The sequence below is a fragment of the Zea mays genome, chromosome 10, assembly GCF_902167145.1.
Source record: "Zea mays cultivar B73 chromosome 10, Zm-B73-REFERENCE-NAM-5.0, whole genome shotgun sequence".
Taxonomy (NCBI): Eukaryota; Viridiplantae; Streptophyta; class Magnoliopsida; order Poales; family Poaceae; genus Zea; species Zea mays.
In genome coordinates this window covers 55,391,549-55,412,404 of record NC_050105.1, presented here as the reverse complement: position 1 = coordinate 55,412,404, position 20,856 = coordinate 55,391,549, and the positions used below count along the sequence as shown (strand labels likewise).

Here is a 20,856-nt window from a genome sequence, read left to right as displayed (position 1 = left end):
GGGAAGCAAGTTGGAGTCCATCATCCACACAAGAACATCATGACGACCGACAGGCCGCTTGAGCTACTCCACATGGATCTATTCGGCCCGATTGCTTACATAAGCATCGGCGGGAGTAAGTATTGTCTTGTTATTGTGGATGATTATTCTCGCTTCACTTGGGTATTCTTTTTACAGGAAAAATCTCAAACCCAAGAGACTTTAAAGGGGTTCTTGAGACGGGCTCAAAATGAGTTCGGCTTAAGGATCAAGAAAATAAGAAGCGACAACGGGACGGAGTTCAAGAACTCTCAGATTGAAGGCTTCCATGAGGAGGAGGGCATCAAGCATGAGTTCTCCTCTCCCTACACGCCTCAACAAAATGGTGTAGTGGAGAGGAAGAATCGAACTCTTTTGGACATGGCAAGAACCATGCTTGATGAGTACAAGACACCGGACCGGTTTTGGGCCGAAGCGGTCAACACCGCCTGCTACGCCATCAATCGGTTATATCTTCACCGAATCCTCAAGAAGACATCCTATGAACTCCTAACCGGTAAAAAGCCCAACATTTCATACTTTAGAGTTTTTGGTAGCAAATGCTTTATTCTTGTTAAAAGAGGTAGAAAATCTAAATTTGCTCCTAAAACTGTAGAAGGCTTTTTACTTGGTTATGACTCAAACACAAGGGCATATAGAGTCTTTAACAAGTCCACTGGACTAGTTGAAGTCTCATGTGACGTTGTGTTTGATGAAACTAACGGCTCTCAAGTAGAGCAAGTTGATCTTGATGAGATAGGTGAAGAACAGGCTCCATGCATAGCGCTAAGGAACATGTCCATTGGGGATGTGTGTCCTAGGGAATCCGAAGAGCCTCCAAATGCACAAGATCAACCGTCCTCCTCCATGCAAGCATCTCCACCAACTCAAAATGAGGATGAAGCTCAAGTTGATGAAGGGCAAAATCAAGAAGATGAGCCACCTCAAGATGATGGCAATGATCAAGGGGGAGATGCAATTGATCAAGAAAAGGAGGATGAGGAAGAACCAAGGCCGCCACACCCAAGAGTCCACCAAGCAATCCAACGAGATCACCCCGTCGACACCATCCTCGGCGACATTCATAAGGGGGTAACCACTCGATCTCGTGTTGCACATTTTTGTGAACATTACTCTTTTGTTTCCTCTATTGAGCCACACAGGATAGAGGAAGCACTTCAAGATTCGGATTGGGTGGTGGCGATGCAAGAGGAGCTCAACAACTTCACGAGGAATGAGGTATGGCATTTGGTTCCACGTCCTAACCAAAATGTTGTAGGAACCAAATGGGTCTTCCGCAACAAGCAAGATGAGCATGGTGTGGTGACAAGGAACAAAGCACGACTTGTGGCCAAGGGATACTCCCAAGTCGAAGGTTTGGATTTCGGTGAAACCTATGCACCCGTAGCTAGGCTTGAGTCAATTCGCATATTATTGGCCTATGCTACTTACCATGGCTTTAAGCTTTATCAAATGGACGTGAAAAGTGCCTTCCTCAACGGACCAATCAAGGAAGAGGTCTATGTTGAGCAACCTCCCGGCTTTGAAGACAGTGAGTACCCTAACCATGTCTATAGGCTCTCTAAGGCGCTTTATGGGCTCAAGCAAGCCCCAAGAGCATGGTATGAATGCCTAAGAGATTTCCTTATTTCTAATGGCTTCAAAGTCGGCAAGGCCGATCCTACACTCTTTACTAAAACTCTTGAAAATGACTTGTTTGTATGCCAAATTTATGTTGATGATATTATATTTGGGTCTACTAACGAGTCTACATGTGAAGAGTTTAGTAGGATCATGACACAGAAATTCGAGATGTCGATGATGGGGGAGTTGAAGTATTTTCTAGGATTCCAAGTCAAGCAACTCCAAGAGGGCACCTTCATTTGCCAAACGAAGTACACTCAAGACATTCTAACCAAGTTTGGAATGAAGGATGCCAAGCCCATCAAGACACCCATGGGAACCAATGGGCATCTCGACCTCGACACGGGAGGTAAATCCGTGGATCAAAAGGTATACCGGTCGATGATTGGTTCATTGCTTTATTTATGTGCATCTCGACCGGACATTATGCTTTCCGTTTGCATGTGTGCAAGATTCCAATCCGACCCTAAGGAATCTCACCTTACGGCCGTAAAACGAATCTTGAGATATTTGGCTTATACACCTAAGTTTGGGCTTTGGTACCCTCGGGGATCCACTTTTGATTTGATTGGTTATTCGGATGCCGATTGGGCGGGGTGTAAGATTAATAGGAAGAGCACATCGGGGACTTGCCAGTTCTTGGGAAGATCCTTGGTGTCATGGGCTTCAAAGAAGCAAAATTCGGTCGCTCTTTCCACCGCCGAAGCCGAGTACATTGCCGCAGGTCATTGTTGCGCGCAATTGCTTTGGATGAGGCAAACCCTGCGGGACTACGGTTACAAATTAACCAAAGTCCCTTTGCTATGTGATAATGAGAGTGCAATCAAAATGGCCGACAATCCCGTCGAGCATAGCCGCACTAAGCACATAGCCATTCGGTATCATTTTCTTAGAGATCACCAACAAAAGGGAGATATCGAGATTTCTTACATTAATACTAAAGATCAATTAGCCGATATCTTTACCAAGCCACTTGATGAACAATCTTTTACCAAACTTAGGCATGAGCTCAATATTCTTGATTCTAGAAATTTCTTTTGCTAAACTTGCACACATAGCTCATTTATATACCTTTGATCATATCTCTTTCATATGCTATGACTAATGTGTTTTTCAAGTATATCTCAAACCAAGTCATAGGTGTATTGAAAGGAAATTGGAGTCTTCGGCGAAGACAAAGGCTTCCACTCCGTAACTCATCCTTCGCCATCGCTCCAAGAAAAGGACCTTGTCTTTGGGGGAGAGAGTAAGAGCCCAAAGCAAAAGGACCGGACTTCGTCTTTGGTATAATCTTAACTCATTTACTTATGACCAAAGGGGAAGATAGTACCTAAGGGCTCTAATGATTCCGTTTTTGGCGATTCATGCCAAAAAGGGGGAGAAATGAGCCCAAAGCAAAAGGACCGCACCACCACCAATTTCAAAACTTAGTGTTTTCCAAGAAGTATTTATCAATTGGGATCCTGTTGTGTTCAAAAGGGGGAGAAAGTAGTATTTCAAAATGGTATATCAAAACCCTCTTGAACACTAAGAGGAGGATTTAATTTAGGGGGAGTTTTGTTTAGTCAAAGGAAAAGCATTTGAAACAGAGGGAGAAAATTTCAAATCTTGAAAATGCTTTGCAAACTCTTATTCATTTACCTTTGACTATTTGCAAAAGATCTTTGGAATGAATTTACAAAAAATTTTTGCAAAAACAAAACATGTGGTGCAAACGTGGTCCAAAATACTAAATAAGAAAGAAACATTCCATGCATATCTTGTAAGTAGTTATATTGGCTCAATTCCAAGCAACCTTTACACTTACATTATGCAAACTAGTTCAATTATGCACATCTCTGTTTGCTTTGGTTTGTGTTGGCATCAATCACCAAAAAGGGGGAGATTGAAAGGGAATTAGGCTTACACCTAGTTCCTAAATAATTTTGGTGGTTGAATTGCCCAACACAAATAATTGGACTAACTAGTTTGCCCAAGTGTGTAGATTATACAGGTGTAAAAGGTTCACCCTCAGCCAATAAAAAGACCAAGTTTTGGATTCAATAAAGGAGCAAAGGGGCAACCAAAGGCACCCCTGGTCTGGCGCACCGGACTGTCCGGTGTGCCACCGGACAGTGAACAGTACCTGTCCGGTGCACCAGGGGACTCAGACTCAAACTCGCCACCTTCGGGAATTTCCAGGGCGACTCGGCTATAATTCACCGGACTGTCCGGTGTACACCGGACAGTGTCCGGTGCGCCAAGGGAGGTCGGCCTCAGGAACTCGCCAGCTTCGGGAAACGCCAACGGCTAGCCCGCTAAAATTCACCGGACTGTCCGGTGTGCACCGGACTGTCCGGTGCGCCTCCGAAGCAACGGTCATCTCCGCGCCAACGGCTCTCTGCCGCGCATTTAATGCGCCCTCTGCGCGCGCAGAAGTCAGAATCGCCCATGCTGGCACACCGGACATCAAACAGTACCTGTCCGGTGTGCACCGGACACCCAGGCAGGCCCACAAGTCAGAAGCTCCAACGGTCAGAATCCAACGGCAGTGATGACGTGGCAGGGGGCACCGGACTGTCCGGTGTGCACCGGACTGTCCGGTGCGCCATCGAACAGACAGCCTTCCAACGGCCACTTTTGGTGGTTGGGGCTATAAATACCCCAACCACCCCACCATTCATTGCATCCAAGTTTTCCACTTCCCAACTACTACAAGAGCTCTAGCATTCAATTCTAGACACACTAAAGAGATCAAATCCTCTCCAATTCCACACAAAGCCCTAGCGACTAGTGAGAGTGATTTGCCGTGTTCATTTGAGCTCTTGCGCTTGGATTGCTTCTTTTCTTTCTCACTTGTTCTTGTGATCAAAATTCCATTGTAATCAAGGCAAGAGGCACCAATTGTGTGGTGGCCCTTGTGGGGAAGTTTCGTTCCCGGCTTTGATTTGAGAAGAGAAGCTCACTCGGTCCGAGGGACCGTTTGAGAGAGGGAAGGGTTGAAAAAGACCCGGCCTTTGTGGCCTCCTCAACGGGGAGTAGGTTTGAAAGAACCGAACCTCGGTAAAACAAATCCGCGTGTCACACACTTCATTATTCGCTTGCGATTTGTTTTGCGCCCTCTCTCGCGGACTCGTTTATATTTCTAACGCTAACCCGGCTTGTAGTTGTGTTTATATTTGTAAATTTCAGTTTCGCCCTATTCACCCCCCCCTCTAGGCGACTATCAACTGGTCTTGTAGAGTGTGTTACATCTCAACACATGAGATTGTATACCTCTACTTATTACAACAACATTATAAAGACAGTATAGAACAACCACACAAGCCACAGTGATCATGATCAAATCTCCAAGCATGAGAGATTTATGCCAAATCTCCAAATGGATCCTTTGACATATACTCAATGATCATATCATCAGATTCATCTTCTTGTAGAAGTGGAGGCTTGTTGTCAACCACATTGAGGTGCTCTTTAGCAAGAGTGTTCTTCAGGTCACCAGAAGCCAGTGAAGAACTTCTAACCTCAATTGGTGCTTCAGTAGAATTGAAATGAGCCTCAAAACCAGACTTATCAGACTTTGGCTTCTTTAGGGATTGTTGATACAAAAGACCAAGGTGCTTAGGGCAAGTGCAGTCCCTAGCAAAATGGCCCTCAGTACCACATTTAAGGCAAGCTCTGTTGCCCTTAGATGGTAGAGGCTTGCCATTTCCTTTTCCTTTTCCTTTACCTTTCTTGTGGAATTTGTTCTTCTTGAATTTGTGAGGTCCAGGGGGATTCTTGAAGTTTTTCTTGAATCCTTTCTTATTCTCAGTCTTATGCACATTGAAATGTACCTCAGGCAGAGGAGCAGACCCAGGAGGGCGCTGCTGAGCATTCTTTAGAAGAAGCTCATGATGCTTTTCTGCTTGGGTCAATGTGTGCATGAGTTGAGAATATCTCTGGAAATTACTCGAGCGATACTGCTGATGCAATATCCTGTCCTCTGGAAGCATGGTAGATAGAGTCTTCTCTATCTTGTCTGCTTCAGAGGGCTCTTTCTCACAAAATTTCAATTTAGAACAAATGCTATGAAGAGCATGGTTATATTCTGCAACAGATTTAAAATCTTGCAGACGAAGGTGGTTCCACTCATGGTTGGCTAACGACCATATGAGCTCCTTTTGCTGTTCATAGCGCTCTTTGAGAGATTTCCACAAGTTATGAGGGCATCTCTCCATAAGGTACTCTTGTTTAAGGTCCTTATGGATGTAAAGCCTCAGAAGGAAAAGTGCTGTGTTCTTTTTAACATCATTCACTGGATCAGTACCAGTGATGGGTGCTGCTATTGCATCAATGATCCCACGAGAAGCAAAAGTTATTTCAATATCTGAAGCCCAAGTTGGGTAGTTATGCCCATCAAGGGCGAGTTCCTCGAACTCTTTGGTTGACATGTTCCTACAGTCATTACCATGGACATCCATTAATTTACGCATAAATTAATAGTCACAATGGTGATGTTGTAAGCTCAATATGCAAAATTACATATGTAACGGGTTTCTTGAAAGTTCCAAACCTTCCCATTGAATAAATACTTTGAATTTTAGTAAGCATAGTATAGATAATCCTCAAATTAATGAGGTAGATCTAGTAGTGGGCAAGAAACTTGCTGCCTAAAAGCACGGTCTCTGGGCTGATAAGTTCACGGGTGAACAAACCGCAGCCAATGCTTAGGTCTCCACTACACATGCTGTACTAATTATCAAAGTAAAATTCACTAACTCTTACATGTGATATGAGTTGCCTGAAGGTTCCAAACCTTCCAATTGAATAAATATTTTGAATTTTTAGTAAGCATAGTATAGATAATCCTCAAATTAATGAGGTAGATCTAGTAGTGGGCAAGAAACTTGCTGCCTAAAAGCATGGTCTCTAGGCAGATAAGTTCATGAATGAACAAATCGCAGCCAATGCTTAGGTCTCCACTACCCATGCTCTACTAATTATCAAAGTAAAATTCAATAACTCCATATCCTGTTATTTTGGATAGCACGTATAGGTAATCATCCCGAGGGATGTAGACCTCATAGAGATAGGCATTCCAAATGCTGCCACAAGCACGGTCTCTGTGCTACTAAATTCTATAAAGAATTTAGTGCAGCCAATGCTTAGGACTCTATCTCCCTATGCTCTTGATCCAAAATAATGTAATTTCATTTTGCATGAGTTTTATTAAGTCTGAACTTAATAAATGCTATATTTATATGCAAACATAAATGAATGCGTAAATAATAGCAAGTAGAGATATGAGAATTATTAATGTAAAACAAAACAATAATTCTCGAACTAAAATCTGCTATATGTACAATAAAACAGATATGTCTTTACAGTATATGCAGTCTAAATCACGAATTTAGACGCCTAAGATAACTTTGAACTGAAAATGCATATAAAACAGAGTCTTATACTGAATTCAGAACTTAAAAATGGTAAAAACAGGCTATATTAGGCCTCTGAAAGTAGCCCAGGCGGCCTGCCAGGCGAGCCAGGCAGCGGCCAGAGGCCTGCACGCCGGCCCAGCCCAGCTGGCCTGCCCAGGCGGCCCAACAGAGGCTACAGAGCCCATTATAAATGGGAGCGGTTAGGGTTTGCCAAACCCTAACCGCCCCAGCCAACCAGCCGCCGCCATCGATTGGCCTCCAGGCCGCCGCCAGGGAGCAGGTAGCTCCCAGCCCCCATCGGGCTCCTTGCAGGGAGCCGCCACGCAGGAGGAAGAGGCCTGCGGGCCCTCCCGTGCCGGTCTCTGTGCCAAGCCGCGCGGCGCCTGGTGCTCGCCGTCTGCCGGGCCGAGCGCCTGGTGCTCCTCCTGCGCCCGCGCCTTCGGGAGCCGCGCAGAGCGCAGGGCCTGCTTCCGCGGCCTCCGGTGCCAGCCGCCGCTGGCCTCCAGACCACCGCCGCCTGGGCCACGCGCCACGCCGAGCCTCAGGGCCGCGCGCGCCCTGGCCGGAGTCGCCAGGAGTGCGCCCGCGCCGAGCTCCGCCGGTGGGCCACGCCTGGTGCCCGCGGTCGCCTGGTTCGCGCGCCGGCGGCCAGCCGTGCCTGCGCAGCCACGCCGAGCGCGCAGGAGGCCGCGCCGTGTGCCGCCTGGCCGCGCCGGGCGCCGAGCGCCGGGTGGCCACGCCGAGTGCCGCCTTGGCTGCGCCGGGCGCTCACGCCGGGGACTGCTCCCGCGCCCGCGTCGCCACTCCCCACCCCCTCCCCCCAAACGGCCGGCGTGGCGGCCGGATCGAGGGCCATTAGGCCCTCCGATTTGAGGAGGAAGATGAGGCCACCCCATTTGGGTGATGGCCGGTGAAGATGATGCGGCCTCTCGGGGCATCAACTGCGCGAGCAGGCTGCCCACGACGGGCAGCGATGGTCCCGACGACCACGGGCGCCGGTGGAGATGAAGAACGGCGAGTAACTGCCTCTGCAGTAGGTGGAGGCGGCGGTGGTGCCTCCAAATCGACGTCCATAGGAGCGGATGCAGACGATCCCACGTCAAACCCCGGCGCCGGTGGCGACGGGGATGCAATGGGGAGTCCACACTCCACCACTGGCAGTGGAACCACCGCTGTCCATCCATGGAGAACGCAGAAGTGCACATTTTGCACTTGCACACAGCGTTCAGGGATCGCGTGCACCGGTGGAAGCGCTGCGGCTTGCCCAACGGTGAACGCTTCCAACATCGCATCATCAACAATGTGAAGAACTTCGCGCATACGGCGTATGCGCATGGAAACGGTATGCTCCATACCTTGCTGTTGATGTGTAGATCGATCTTGCTGTTCTTGTCAAGAACAGCGTGTTCTTCCTCTTCCCCTTCTCTGATTTCTCCTTGAGACAGTGCTGATAACGTGTTGCAATCTCTTGCAGTGCCCAGTGGTGAATCAGTGAGAGACAAGAGCAAATGAGACAAATGACAGGGATGGTTTCTTTATTGCATGCAGGGTAGTATATATACAAGTGTTCCCAAGGGGTGTGTCCCTTGGGAATAACTGCCCATGGATGGATTAGATCACATGTACAAATATTTTGTAACAGGTATGACGGCCCTCCCCGACGTGGTGACGGAGGCTCTGCAAGGGCATTAGGGCAAGCTCCCCGACTGGACAGGCACGGTTTGCCGACGCTAGGGGTAAAAACGGATCAGGTATCGGATACAGATGGTAAAATATCTATTTTTGGATATATATTCGAGTATTTTTATATCCGGGACGGATACAGATAGTATTCGTATAATGCATTTTCAGATTCAAGTCGGATACGAAGCGATGACTACCCAGTAAATACCTAAATATTTAGGTCAAATATAGGTATTTGAATTTTGGGTACCGTTTTTCTTTTTCCGCATAATATTGTTATAAATTCATAACTTTTACATATAAAATCGGTGAAGATAAAGTTTATACGAAAGAGCTCGAAGAGATCTAAAACTTTATAGTACAATCACATTTTTGTTTAAACAAACCTTTACGTTCAAACTATTGAAATAATATCGAAATTTATATCAAATTAATAGATTTTTTTATCATTTTCATGTGGGGCTTAAGGTTATCTTCATGTGTGAATTTAAAGTTATATTCTTATAGAATGTTTATCATTGTTGGCAACTTATTTCCAATTTTGGGTCGACACTAGAATAATTTATAAATTTAATTGAATTTTTATGATTTTCTGAAAAAGAAGTTAATAATACATAAATAGCCTAAAAAATTAATGATTTTTTACCAAGTCACAACATATGTAGACATATAATTATAAAAAATGTTTGGACTATAAAATCTATAAGATGTCAGTGTTTCTTGCATTTCACTTCTACTTACTAGTTCTACTTATTGTGTGAATTACACGTGAAAATCAATTTAAATATCCAAGTTTCAACATAATCAATACTTTTTCACCTGTAGACTTAAGATTATACAAAGTTATTTTTATATAGAATGTTTATTAGTTCTGGTAACTTATTTGTACATTTATTAACATATGAATATAGTTTGTATGTATGGTTATATTCGTTATCATTTGAATGAACCTGGACATGAAAAAATGGTTTAAAAAGAACTATATTTTATGATGGAGGGAGTATAAGACAATTTGCAACGTGTGTAGCTGTTTATTATTGGTATTTTCCGTCGTCCGATTTCCTATCCGGTGGCAGATATATTGGTCCTCGCAGAAGAGAATACCGTCGCTATTATTTGGCTGGTTATGTGGATTTGCTTCGTATAAAACTAACTGTCCGCGAGTGAAATAAATGATCAATGCGTTCTCAAGATAGCACATTTGAATACATCCCAAAAAAATCCATCTCTTATGCTCATCCATACTCTCACTACAGTAAACTAACAAAAATCCGACGGTCAATTTATCTCCGACGGCTGTCTACGATGCCGTCGGACATAGAGTTATGTCCGACGGCCACCAAGGACTCTCGGAAATACCGACTTACCTCCGACGGCTACCCTGACAGCCGTCGGACATAATCTTATGTCCGACGGCCTCGTACGTAGCCGTCGGACATAAGCTTATGTCCGACGGCATCGTACGTAGCCGTCGGAGGTAAGGTTTTTTAACACGGCAAGCCCGGCGCGCGGTTCATTTTTCATGCACGCTCGCTCTCTCCTCTCTTCTCTCTGCCCGTCGCCGCCGCCGCCGTGCTGTCACCGCCCGTCGCCGCCGCCGCCCCGCCCACCCGCCGTCGACACCCGCCGCCCGCCCCGTCACCGCCCGTCACCGCCCGGCGCCGCCGCCGCCCCGCTCGCCCGCCGTCGACACCCGCCGCCCGCCCCCCGTCGACACCCGCTGCCGGCCGCCACTGCCCTGCCCACTGCTAAGTAAGTATTTTTATTTTTATTTTGTAGTTTCTACTGTTGTTATTAAATTATTAGTATGTTAAATAATGTTTATCTTATTATATCCGAGGGCCTAAATTTGATTATATGGCGAAATTTGGTTATGTAATTAATTAAGTTTGTTTTCGTTTACTTAGTGTTGCTTAGATAATTTAAATTTTTAATTTCCGAGGGTAATTATTATGCCCTCGGAATTAAGGTCAGTTTATATGATTTGTCACCCGTAATAATGTTATGTAGTGGTGTCTATATAATTTAAACTTTTAATTTTCGAGGGTAATTATTAGCCCTCGGAAATAAGGTTGTTTTATTTGATTTAGGGTCCCGTGAAATGATTTTTTGTAGTGCTATTGTATTAGTTTGGTTAATTAGTGGCTATTGTATTAGTGTGGTTAATTAGTAATCATAACTAATTAAGTTAACGTCTCATATCTAGTATGGTTAACGATGATTCTAGTTATTCATAGTGTATCGTAGTGTCAACAAACGAAACTTAGGCGTCACCCGTTTCAGTATTTGATATTGTTTGCCTACAGGCTTCGTATGGGCAGGAGATGGTTCAACGCCATGGGGAGGAGTACGATTGGAGGAGCCAGCCAATCGACCCTCAGGCAGCCTATGCTAGCGCAGGAGGACAAGCCCATGGACGGTGAGATTATTTGATTTGGTTTTCAAAATTGTCATCATATGCTTGCGATTCAACTGAGCCATGAGTTACTATACTAAGTGCATGGTTCACTCTTGTAGGTTGGGTATTTTTGATTCTACGATTGATTCCAGAGAGCTGAGACGCCGTGGACGACAATCCACATCGTCGTCTTCACAGTCGTCCCGTTCACGATCAGCAGCCCATGAGATAGAGCTTGCAGTGTTGCGTCAACAGGCAGAGTACCATCAATCAGTCTTGAGGGAACAATTGGAGTACCAGAGGCAACAATCTGAATACCAGAGACAACAAGCCGAGTACCAGAAGAAGAGGGACGAGTATTATGCAAGCCTCCAGGCCCAAAATCAAGCTCTTCTCTCGGTAAGTTGAAGTAACATTTTGTAGCTTATTTTGCAAAACACTTGATGTGTATCTTGTTTGTTCAACAATGACTTGTATATAATTTGTAGCAACTAGCCCAACAAGCGGGCGTCCCGATGCCGACATATGGGATGCCGCCTCCGGACTTTGCACTGCCAATGCCAATGTTGGCGCCTCCACCTCCGCCTCCGCCTCCGTCACAATTCCCTATGGTATGTACACATATGCGTGTGTGACATGTTCATAACTGTCTTATGTGTTTAAATGAACAACTGAGTGGTTACTATTTCATGTGCTTGTGTTATAGGGATTTCAGACACCACCCGCTTCAGTTGCCGCACCTGGAGATGGGTCTGGTCAGGACGACACAACAAATTCGTGGGTGAACACCATTTTCAACACGCAGAGTCCAGCCGGAGGAGGTGGCTACTCGAACCATCCAGACGATGGATATGATTGATGTGTCGTGATGTTTTTTTATGAAACACTTTGCAACACTTGTTTGTGAGACACAATTTCAGTTTGCAACAACCGTCGAACCTATATGTTGATGTTAAATTTGTGAATGTTAATATTTATGTGAGAATATTTGTGATTGTGAATACTTATTAGAATGTGTATATTTATGATTGTGAATGTGAATTTGTATATGTGCATGAATCTGTTTTTGTTTTGTAAATGTCAGATTTTTTAAAAAACAGAATTTTGTGTAAATTCTGTAATTTGTTATGTCCGACGGCCTAATGGTAGCCGTCGGACATAACAACGAGTTATGTCCGACGGTAGTTAATGCCGTCGGACATAAGAGATGCTTATGTCCGACGGCCTAGTGGGAGCCGTCGGAATTAATTCTGTGGGGCCCACGTCCCGACCGTTAAAACGGTTGGGATTTGTTATCTCTGACGGGCATAGGCAGCCGTCGGAGATAACTTATGTCCGACGGCAGCCGTCGGACATAGCACTATTTCCGACGAGTTATCTCCGACGGCTTAAAGCCGTCGGAGATAAGGCGTTACCGTCGGAAATAATCTATTTCCGACGGTTTATTCCTTACGTCCGACGGCTTTGGCCGTCGGACGTTTCTGCGTTTACTGTAGTGTCTAGCTGATAAAGCCAAACCAGCACTGAATACATCCCAAAATCCCCGTTATATATATAACACATGATTAAATACCAGTCTTCTAAGACTACAAAAAGACCAGAAAACATAGCTCAATGCCTCCATCCCCATGCCAAGAACGGCATGCCAACATAGCACACACTAAAAGGAAATGGGAAAAAAATGAGGCTACAATTACATGGAAAAGGATTCAGAGAACAGTGTACAATCATCCATGTCGTCCACCTCGTCGTCGGGAATGTTCCATTTCTCGGGCTCGTTCAGACACTCATCAGTAGTAGACAGGAAATGCAGAACCTGGAAAAAAAAAAGAACACGACATGCGCAGTAGACGAAACACATGGTCAGGTCAGCAAACATTTCACAACACAATAAGAGAATCAAACGAGCTCAGGTTAGTTAACAAGATCGTTTAGCACCCACCTCGGCCATCGAAGGCCGCCACATCGCCGGTCGCATGATGCAGCGGGACGCGACCGCGACCATCCTGTTCAGCTGATCTTTGTCGTAGTCGTCCCCGAGGCTTGGGTCTGCAAGCTCAGTCACCTGCCCAGCTTCCAGCAGTGGCTTTGCCTGGACAACGAAGAGCAAGCAGGTCATGTCTGCGAACATAGCGTTGCCTGGTGAACGCATCTTTTGTTTCTGTCCTGTGCTCACCCATTGTAGAAGGCTTTGCTTGGAGCAGTCAATGGGTCTCCTTCCGGTGACGATCTCCAGCAGCAGCACGCCAAAGGCGAAGATGTCCGTCTTTTCGTCGACAATGCCGTGCATGAAGTATTCTGGTGCTAAGTACCTGCGTTCTCAAAGTGTTTTTTTTTTCAAAAAAAAAAAAAAGAAAAAAAAGCGCAAATGTGCTTACAGTATATGGTTTCAGACTGAGCACACTGTTGTTCTTACCCGAATGTGCCTTCTATGGGTACGACAGAATGGTGAGTCCACTGCTTTGGGAGCCACTTGGCCAATCCGAAGTCCGAAATCTGTTTACAGTCTGTTGTTAGGCAAACATCCAATTAAAGTCGGGTAACCATTTGGCCAGAACGAAAGCAGTTTTACCTGAGGTTCGAAGTCATGGCCGAGAAGCACATTGGACGCCTTGATGTCGCGGTGGATGATCCGGTGCCTGCAGAACATGTGCAGGTACTGCAGGCCCCTCGCAACGCCCACCGCGATCTTGTACCTCAGAGGCCATTCAAGGGTTCTCCCACCCTTCCCTGTAAGATTAGAATTTGATCTCTACGGCCACCATTCAAGAGCTCTGAATGATGATATGTATCTGTACTAGCTACGACTGAATGAAATGAGCGGTACCATGCAGTGCCGATGCTAGGGTGCCATTCGTGCAGAACTCGAATATCAGGTACAGCCCATTCTCCACGCAGCATCCAAGAAGGTAGGATGTGTTTGGATGGCATACATGCCCCTGGATCCCTAGCTCTGCCAGGAACTCCTTTTCCTTCTGCTCGCTCGGGGTGCCTTTTGCTAGCCTCTTCACGGCTACAAGATGGCCGTCAGCTAGGGTGCCCTTGTATACTTCTGCATAGCCTCCTCTTCCAGCCATGTTGTCTACAAGTGAACCGCAGAAAGGGATTATAATCTTGCAGGCACTCTGACATTGACGTTTCATTTCTTATGGCAACAAATCTCATCTGGTAAGCTTTTTTTTTTCACACTGAATAAGATCGATACCTGAACTTGTGAAGAACTTAACGAACCAGTATTTATTTTAAAGAAAAACGAACTAGTATTTGAAGAGTCACCTGGGTGGAAGTCATTAGTGGCCACTGAAATCTCCTGGAAGCTGAAGCACCTCCAGGCAGGCTTGTGATCTTCAGCGAAGGCCGAACCGACGTCGCTGCCCCTGGTGCTGTCATCGCCGATGTTCCTCAGGAACGGGAGCCAGAGCTTCATGTCTGACAGCCGCCTCCACAGGCCGTTGTGGCCGCGCCGGCTCACCTCATGGCTAGACGTGCTGTAGCACTCTTGGTTCTCCCCTCCCTCTCCCTCTGGGCCGTCCAGAACTGCTCTCGGCGAGCTCTTGTCGTCGGACTGAGCCAGCTTCCGTGTCGAGTTTGTTCTGAGCAGCTTCTGAAGCGGCGGGAATCTCCTGCTCCATGTTGAGCTTGAGGAGATGGTGCTATCTGCTACTTTCAGTTTCAGAACAATCGGTTTCAAAAAAACAGGTCTATTGCGCATCTGAGGGAAAAAAATGCACTCTGACATTGTGTGCGATCTTACCATCAAATGACCGAGGTCTCAACCGAGTACTACTCTGTGCTACGCCTTGCCTTCCAACAGCGATCACCGAGCAGTTTTTTGGAGCATGCATGAAGCAGTAGTTTGCAATCTCGAAATGGCTCCTGTTATGGTCATAATTGTAAGATCAATATTTTCTAGGCTTCGAACTGACAATCGAAAAATGTTTTTTTTTCTTTTAGAAAATTCAGTTCGGGACCATTTGAACATGAAAGTTGAATCAGACTGTCGAGACTACCTATGGTACGCATTTCTTGACCTCCCAACAATGAGGATGTTCCCATCAGTCAGTGCAGCTTCTTGGGTCAGGGCTCTCCCAATGTTTGAGCTGCATATCACCTTGGCCTCCAAATTAATCTAAAAAGGTAAGAAAGTTACAGGCCTGTCTCCGAATCCAACTTACTTAATTAACATGATTGTCACTCCTAACCATACTACATTGTTCCCAATACTGCTACAAGACTACCAACCGGTGAAAGAAAGCGGGCAGTAGTAGACGAGAGAGCATGACAGCAAAAAAAGGACAGACTCAGAGCATGGCCCCATCATATCATATCATGATCCAAAAGCTCTACTTCACCTAACTGGGGTAGCAGCTACAAAGATATGACAAAACCTGACAGAAAAGAACACCAACTAGCAATTATGCACAAGCTTGGCTTCCAAGCTCCCGCATCGAAACAAATGGAAGACACTCCAAAAAAAAAAACAGAAAAAAGATGCTACTGTACTTAGAACCTAAGTCTGGCTCTGGCATCACCTGAACTGAGTTCAACAAACAGAGGAACAAGAGATCGGCAAAGCCTGACAAAAAAAAGTTCAGTTTCTTTCACCTGCTTGGCCTCACAAGCTTTGACGAATTCGCCGAGCATGTAGATGACGAAGGCGTTGGCCTTCTGCAGCCTCCGCTTCCTCCCCCTCCCTCCTGCATGACAGGACAGAGAGAGGCATGGACACCTGATGGGCAGGCACAAGCAGAGCAGCGGAAACAAGAAAGCGGGTGATGGTGGATCGACTAATTACCGAGGACGTGCACGGCGACGACGGAGTCGCTGGGCTTGGCGACGGCGCCGATCGCCCACGACAGCAGCTCGGAGCAGCCGCGGGAGTTGTCCGGCACGCCGACGAGTATCCTGGTGCCGAGGCCCAGCAGCAGGTGGCGGCCTCCGTCGCCGCACTCCTCGATGGTGTCCATGACGATCCTATAGGCACCAACCCTCCCACTCCCAGGTCACAGCTCTAGCTGGCCGTGGCCGACACAGCCACACCGACACCCTTGGCGATGACAACGACGACGAGCGACGGCGATGGCGAGGACAGCGACAGGGATTTGTAGGTGACGGGTGGAAGCTCTGCATGCATGCTGATAGGTATGGCAGTGGCGCACGCAGTGGCCTGCACTGAAAAGGTGGTTAGTTAGTTGGAGGCAGTGATGGCCATTCCATTAGCACGGTCGCTGACTGGCCCGTGGGCGACCACCACCATGAGAGAGAGAGCTGCCCTGCCATGGCGGCACTACAAAAATGGGGTTGTTGCTTAGGACAGAAGATGCGTGCAGGGTACAAAGATAGGTAGGGAGGGATCGGAGCAGCGACGCACCGTGCCAACTGCCACAACCTAGGACTAATAGGACTGGACTGCTGCTCGAACGATTCTGATGGGATCTTCCACTGTATACGATCTGATCTGCCCTACAGAGTTACAGTGACAGCTTCTCTAAACTGGTTCTGCTTACGAAGAGAGAGAGAGAGGGTCAACGTGGTACTTGCTTGTGTTCGTATAAGTAATTATAGAATGCAGGAGTAGGTAATTGGCGTCTTGGTCAGAATAACAACAATTAGAGATATATATAATAATTGGTTATACACGTATAGCTATGTCAGTATGTAAGCTAATTTAGTAGTTGAAGATGAACATGTCCAGCGACGGAGAGGGGATTAATTGGAGTCTTTGACTAATAGACTATTTCCATGATGTGTTATTCTACAATAGCTTGGTAAATAAAAAAAGTATATATGCTTGAGACGTTACATCAACAACAATACCTAAGAGTGTTTGAATACACTAGAAATAATAGTTAGTTGGTTAAAACATTGCTAGTGAATTAGCTAGTTAAAAAATAACTAGCTAATTATTAACTAATTTGCTAAAAGTAGCTAATATTTAAACTATTAGCTAGGCTGTTTGGATCCCTATTACTACGATCGAACACCCAACAGTCTACCACCTATTGTCTAGCTAACAAGGCTGAATACATGTACGGAAAAAGTATACGGCAACTAGCTAGCTACAATTATTTCTTGAGAACACGCAAAAGCCTTATTACCCACTACAAGTGCACTGAAAAGGGGAGAGGAGAACATATCCAATCTGGATGCCCATTCATGCATTTGGTTGCCTAGACGGGTGGATAGAAAATAACCTACACCCGTTCAGGTTTAGTGGATATGTCAACCATTTCCTCCACATTTCTCTCTAATATCTGTACTTTCTATTATATTTTACTACATCATCAACCATGACATATCCAATCATTCGCCATATCGAGTTTCCCATATATATTATAATTAAGTTATTTGATATTTTTTCATCAGTTTTTAAAGTTTTAAAAAAATCATAGACTATTTATACTGTTGTAACACACATTATTATCATATTAAATAACTCAAAATAAATTAATATAGCATAATAATAACGTAATTAACATATATAAGAAGATTAGAGCTCATCACATATATAATGAGTCTTCTTTCTTCCACTATATGGGGGAGCTTTTGGGAGAGTTAGAGCATCTCCAACAATGCCTCAAACTAATGCCTCAAATTAAAATATGGGGCTCTAAATAGGAAAAATTACTCCAACAGTGTCCTATTTCATAAATTTTTGTCAAAAAACTATAGGGTACTCTCTCAAGTGACTCAAATATACTACACCGTAGTGGGCTGCCCTATAATCTAGATTTGGAGCTTTACTGTTGGAGCGAGGTGTTTTGTTGGTGTCCTAAATTCTATAAAATATACTTATTTTCAAATTATAGGGCATTTTTATAGATCACGTTGTTGGAGATGCTCTTAGATGGCTGTTTCATCCCAAAACTCCCCCTACGTGGAGTGGGGGGGGACATTTACGAGGCCTGAATTGAGCTTTTCTACCCGTCCAAGTCCAATGGATATATTGTAGTATATGTTAAAGGCCCACTCGTGAGCGTTAGGTGTAAGATCACTACGTCTATCTATTTATCTATATATTGTTGACACGTAAAATATGCTAACAAGGAGATTGGGCTATCTTGCCCCTGCCAAAACGGCCCGACTATTTTCACTGAGTCACTGACCCAGGATCGGCCTGGCCAGTTTACCTGCGTCGATCTGTGTCGGCTGGCAATGCATTGAGCTCGCAAAAACTGGCTAGTCCAGTTTGCCTCCTATTTCGAGCTGGTTTGCTGAGAATGTTGATGCAACAGTGCAAATTACCGCATGTTTGGTGCAACAAATAGAATGAGGACAAGCTGGGGAAGATGAGTGAAGAAATCTCCAATAAAGTTCATCCAATTTTCCATCAAACAAGCAAAAGGATAAAAGATATGGCCGACTATGCAAACAAAACTGGCCAGGATGGTTTACCCCCTTCAGCTGCTACATCCTCGTATAACAGCTTGGCTAAACGGGTGGCATCGGTAAAGAATACAAATCAGGTACATGCTGCTGGCAAACAGGTAGTTTTCTCACTAGTTATGTGAGAGACTACATAGGTCTACCAAATTATTTTCCAGTTAGGCTGGTTCACCAACTGAGGCCTTGTTCGGTTATTCCCAATACGCATGGATTAGATGGGATTGGAAAAAATTGAGAAGAAGTTTGACTTGTTCGGGATTCAAACCCATCCAATCCCACTCAATCCATATGGATTGAGAGCTAACCGAACAAGCCCTGATATGGACCGACCAAGTCAGGCTAAGCTGGTTTCCCTAGTCGTCACCCTTGCAACTGTTATATGAATCGACCAAGTTAGTTTCTATGGTTACGACGGGAAAAGAGGCGGCTCCAGCTCAAAATATGGCTCGACTTGACTTAGCTCGTGAGCTGTACCTTATAAATATTATTGTATTATATAGTCTATATCACTATATAATCCACTAGTTTAAATTTTACAAAATTGACCTAACCAAATCAATGCCACACCATAACCTCCACTAAATCTATAGTTGTACATTTGGGCCGGCCCTGATGGGCTGACACAGAGCACAAAAAAAGCACGACCTAGCCTTGACATGGTCAAAAATATTTAGTGCCAGTCTGGGGCCGAGGTCGCCGCCAGAAACGGTACGACCTGTTTAAGGCATGCACGCAAAGACTCATATATTCATTAAAACCGCACTTTATTTCACACTTTCATGTACTTGGATAGAGATCACAAAGATGGAGATGATGTTAGAGAACACAAAGTTGGAGATGATGTTAGTCATATGTTTCTTTTGTAGCTTTGAATTAGAAGATATCATATAATTTTACTATTGTTATGAACATTAGACAATAAACTGAACTTGTGAACTCTATCTGGAGCTGGTTATACTCTTTTTCTTTCTGACAAAAGAGCTTTTAATGAGGTAGTCATTGCACAACTCTATTGACTTAATAGAAATATTAAGTTTTCTTTTGGTTAACTTTTTTGTCTTATCTTTTACTCCCTCATTTTCAATTTATAATTCATTTGATTTTTATACCAAGTTTGACCTACTCGTCTTATTCATTTTTTTTGTAAAAAAGGAAAAATTTAATGGCATGCCTAAAATGTATTATATCATAAACGACATCATAGTAAAACTTAATAATAATTATGATTTTTTAATAAGACGAGCCAATCAAACTTGGATTCAAAAGTCAAACGAAATCTAAATTAAAACAAAGGTAGTTTATTTTTTAAAGCTTTTTGAACTTCGAGCTCTGATGTGAATTTCAGGCCTCTCCAAATGAGACAGGCACATTTAACCAATTACGTGCCGAGCCATAGGGAGTGACCCATAATAATTGCGGGCCATGCCGGCCTAAAATACAAACGGGCCGGATCTTTCCGAGCTTGGACTGGGCCAGGCCTGGTGGACCGAATTAGTGCTGCAACTTGGGTCGTGTCGTGCCGGCCCGGCACGAGCCCGCCGTGCTTCGGGCCTCAGTTAGTCGGGCCTAGCAAGCACGAAATAGAATCGGGCCGTGCCTTACCGGGCCTGGTGAGTAGAAATAAGGCCCAGCACGGCCCTAAAACACGGCGGGCTTTCATCGGGCCGTGCTAGCTCAGGCACGGCACGCTCGTGAACTCATCCGCAGAGGGAGAATACGTGGACGCTGCGACTACGCTCTAGCTCGTGGACGCTGCGGGCTGCGACGGCGCTCCAGCGGTCTCCAGCGGCCAACCTCCAGCACCAGCAGAAGGAGAACCGGAGAAGGCGTCGGCCTCCAGCACCAACCGAGCAAACAACGAGAGAAAGGAACAAGTAGCTGGAATCCACGATCACCGGCCAGCATTGGAGTTGGAGCAGCTCGTGAACTCATCCGCCACTGGCCGCTGGAGCAGGAAGCTAGGCGGCTGGGCCGCTGGGCGTGCTGTAGATGAATAGATGGCGGCGGCCGGCGGAGGGAAGTGGTAGGAAACAGGAAACCCTAATCGTGTGTGGCACCGTTAGATGAATGACTGAATGAGCCTGCGTAACTGGGTCTGCGGTGTGCGGTGAATCACCGTGCTGTTTCGTGTCGGGCCGGCATGAACCCGGCCCACAGCGACGTGCCGGGCCTCGTAGCACGACGGGCTGACATTTCAAGCACGGCCCAGCCCACGATTCGTGCCGTGCTAGCCCGATTTTAAATCTGCCGTGTCGGGCCGTGCTTTGTTTCATTTTTCGCGGGCCGTGCTCGGGCCGGCCCATTGGGCACGGCCCAGACTTTCAGGAC

The 20,856-nt window shown here is 45.7% G+C and overlaps 2 protein-coding genes across 4 annotated transcripts; one reads left to right on the top strand and one right to left on the bottom strand.

Moving 5' to 3' along the window:
* The first annotated feature begins 11,636 nt into the window (after positions 1-11,636).
* On the top strand, positions 11,637-12,178 carry LOC118473550 (LOB domain-containing protein 13-like). Its single transcript, XM_035963378.1, has 2 exons — positions 11,637-11,753; positions 11,849-12,178. The coding sequence occupies exons 1-2, from the start codon at positions 11,658-11,660 to the stop codon at positions 11,999-12,001; spliced, it is 249 nt and encodes an 82-aa protein (XP_035819271.1). The 5' UTR covers positions 11,637-11,657; the 3' UTR covers positions 12,002-12,178.
* A 492-nt stretch (positions 12,179-12,670) lies between these two features.
* LOC100280702 (ATP binding protein) lies at positions 12,671-16,493 on the bottom strand. 3 transcript variants are annotated; one of them, NM_001408179.1, is made up of 11 exons: positions 15,938-16,493; positions 15,748-15,839; positions 15,153-15,271; positions 14,897-15,018; positions 14,419-14,805; positions 13,970-14,224; positions 13,715-13,872; positions 13,559-13,638; positions 13,319-13,454; positions 13,085-13,234; positions 12,671-12,958 (listed from the first exon to the last, which is right to left on the bottom strand). In NM_001408179.1, the coding sequence occupies exons 1-11, from the start codon at positions 16,107-16,109 to the stop codon at positions 12,836-12,838; spliced, it is 1,794 nt and encodes a 597-aa protein (NP_001395108.1). In that variant the 5' UTR covers positions 16,110-16,493; the 3' UTR covers positions 12,671-12,835. The 3 variants fall into 3 exon arrangements, with proteins under 3 accessions (NP_001395108.1, NP_001395107.1, NP_001147093.2); NM_001408178.1 differs by having other exon boundaries at positions 14,419-14,802; NM_001153621.2 differs by having other exon boundaries at positions 14,419-14,799.
* Positions 16,494-20,856: the final 4,363 nt, after the last annotated feature.

What these genes read in the sequence shown, in the direction of transcription:
- LOC100280702 (NM_001408179.1), bottom strand. Translation starts at nt 16,109, where the DNA reads ATGGACACCATCGAGGAGTGCGGCGACGGAGGCCGCCACCTGCTGCTG. An exon ending in AAGCTTGTGAGGCCAAGCAG is followed by an intron (nt 15,272 to 15,747) that starts GTGAAAGAAACT and finishes TTACCTTTTTAG; the next exon opens with ATTAATTTGGAGGCCAAGGT. An exon ending in CCTAGCATCGGCACTGCATG is followed by an intron (nt 13,873 to 13,969) that starts GTACCGCTCATT and finishes CTAATCTTACAG; the next exon opens with GGAAGGGTGGGAGAACCCTT.
- LOC118473550 (XM_035963378.1), top strand. Translation starts at nt 11,658, where the DNA reads ATGCCGACATATGGGATGCCGCCTCCGGACTTTGCACTGCCAATGCCA. An exon ending in CTCCGTCACAATTCCCTATG is followed by an intron (nt 11,754 to 11,848) that starts GTATGTACACAT and finishes CTTGTGTTATAG; the next exon opens with GGATTTCAGACACCACCCGC.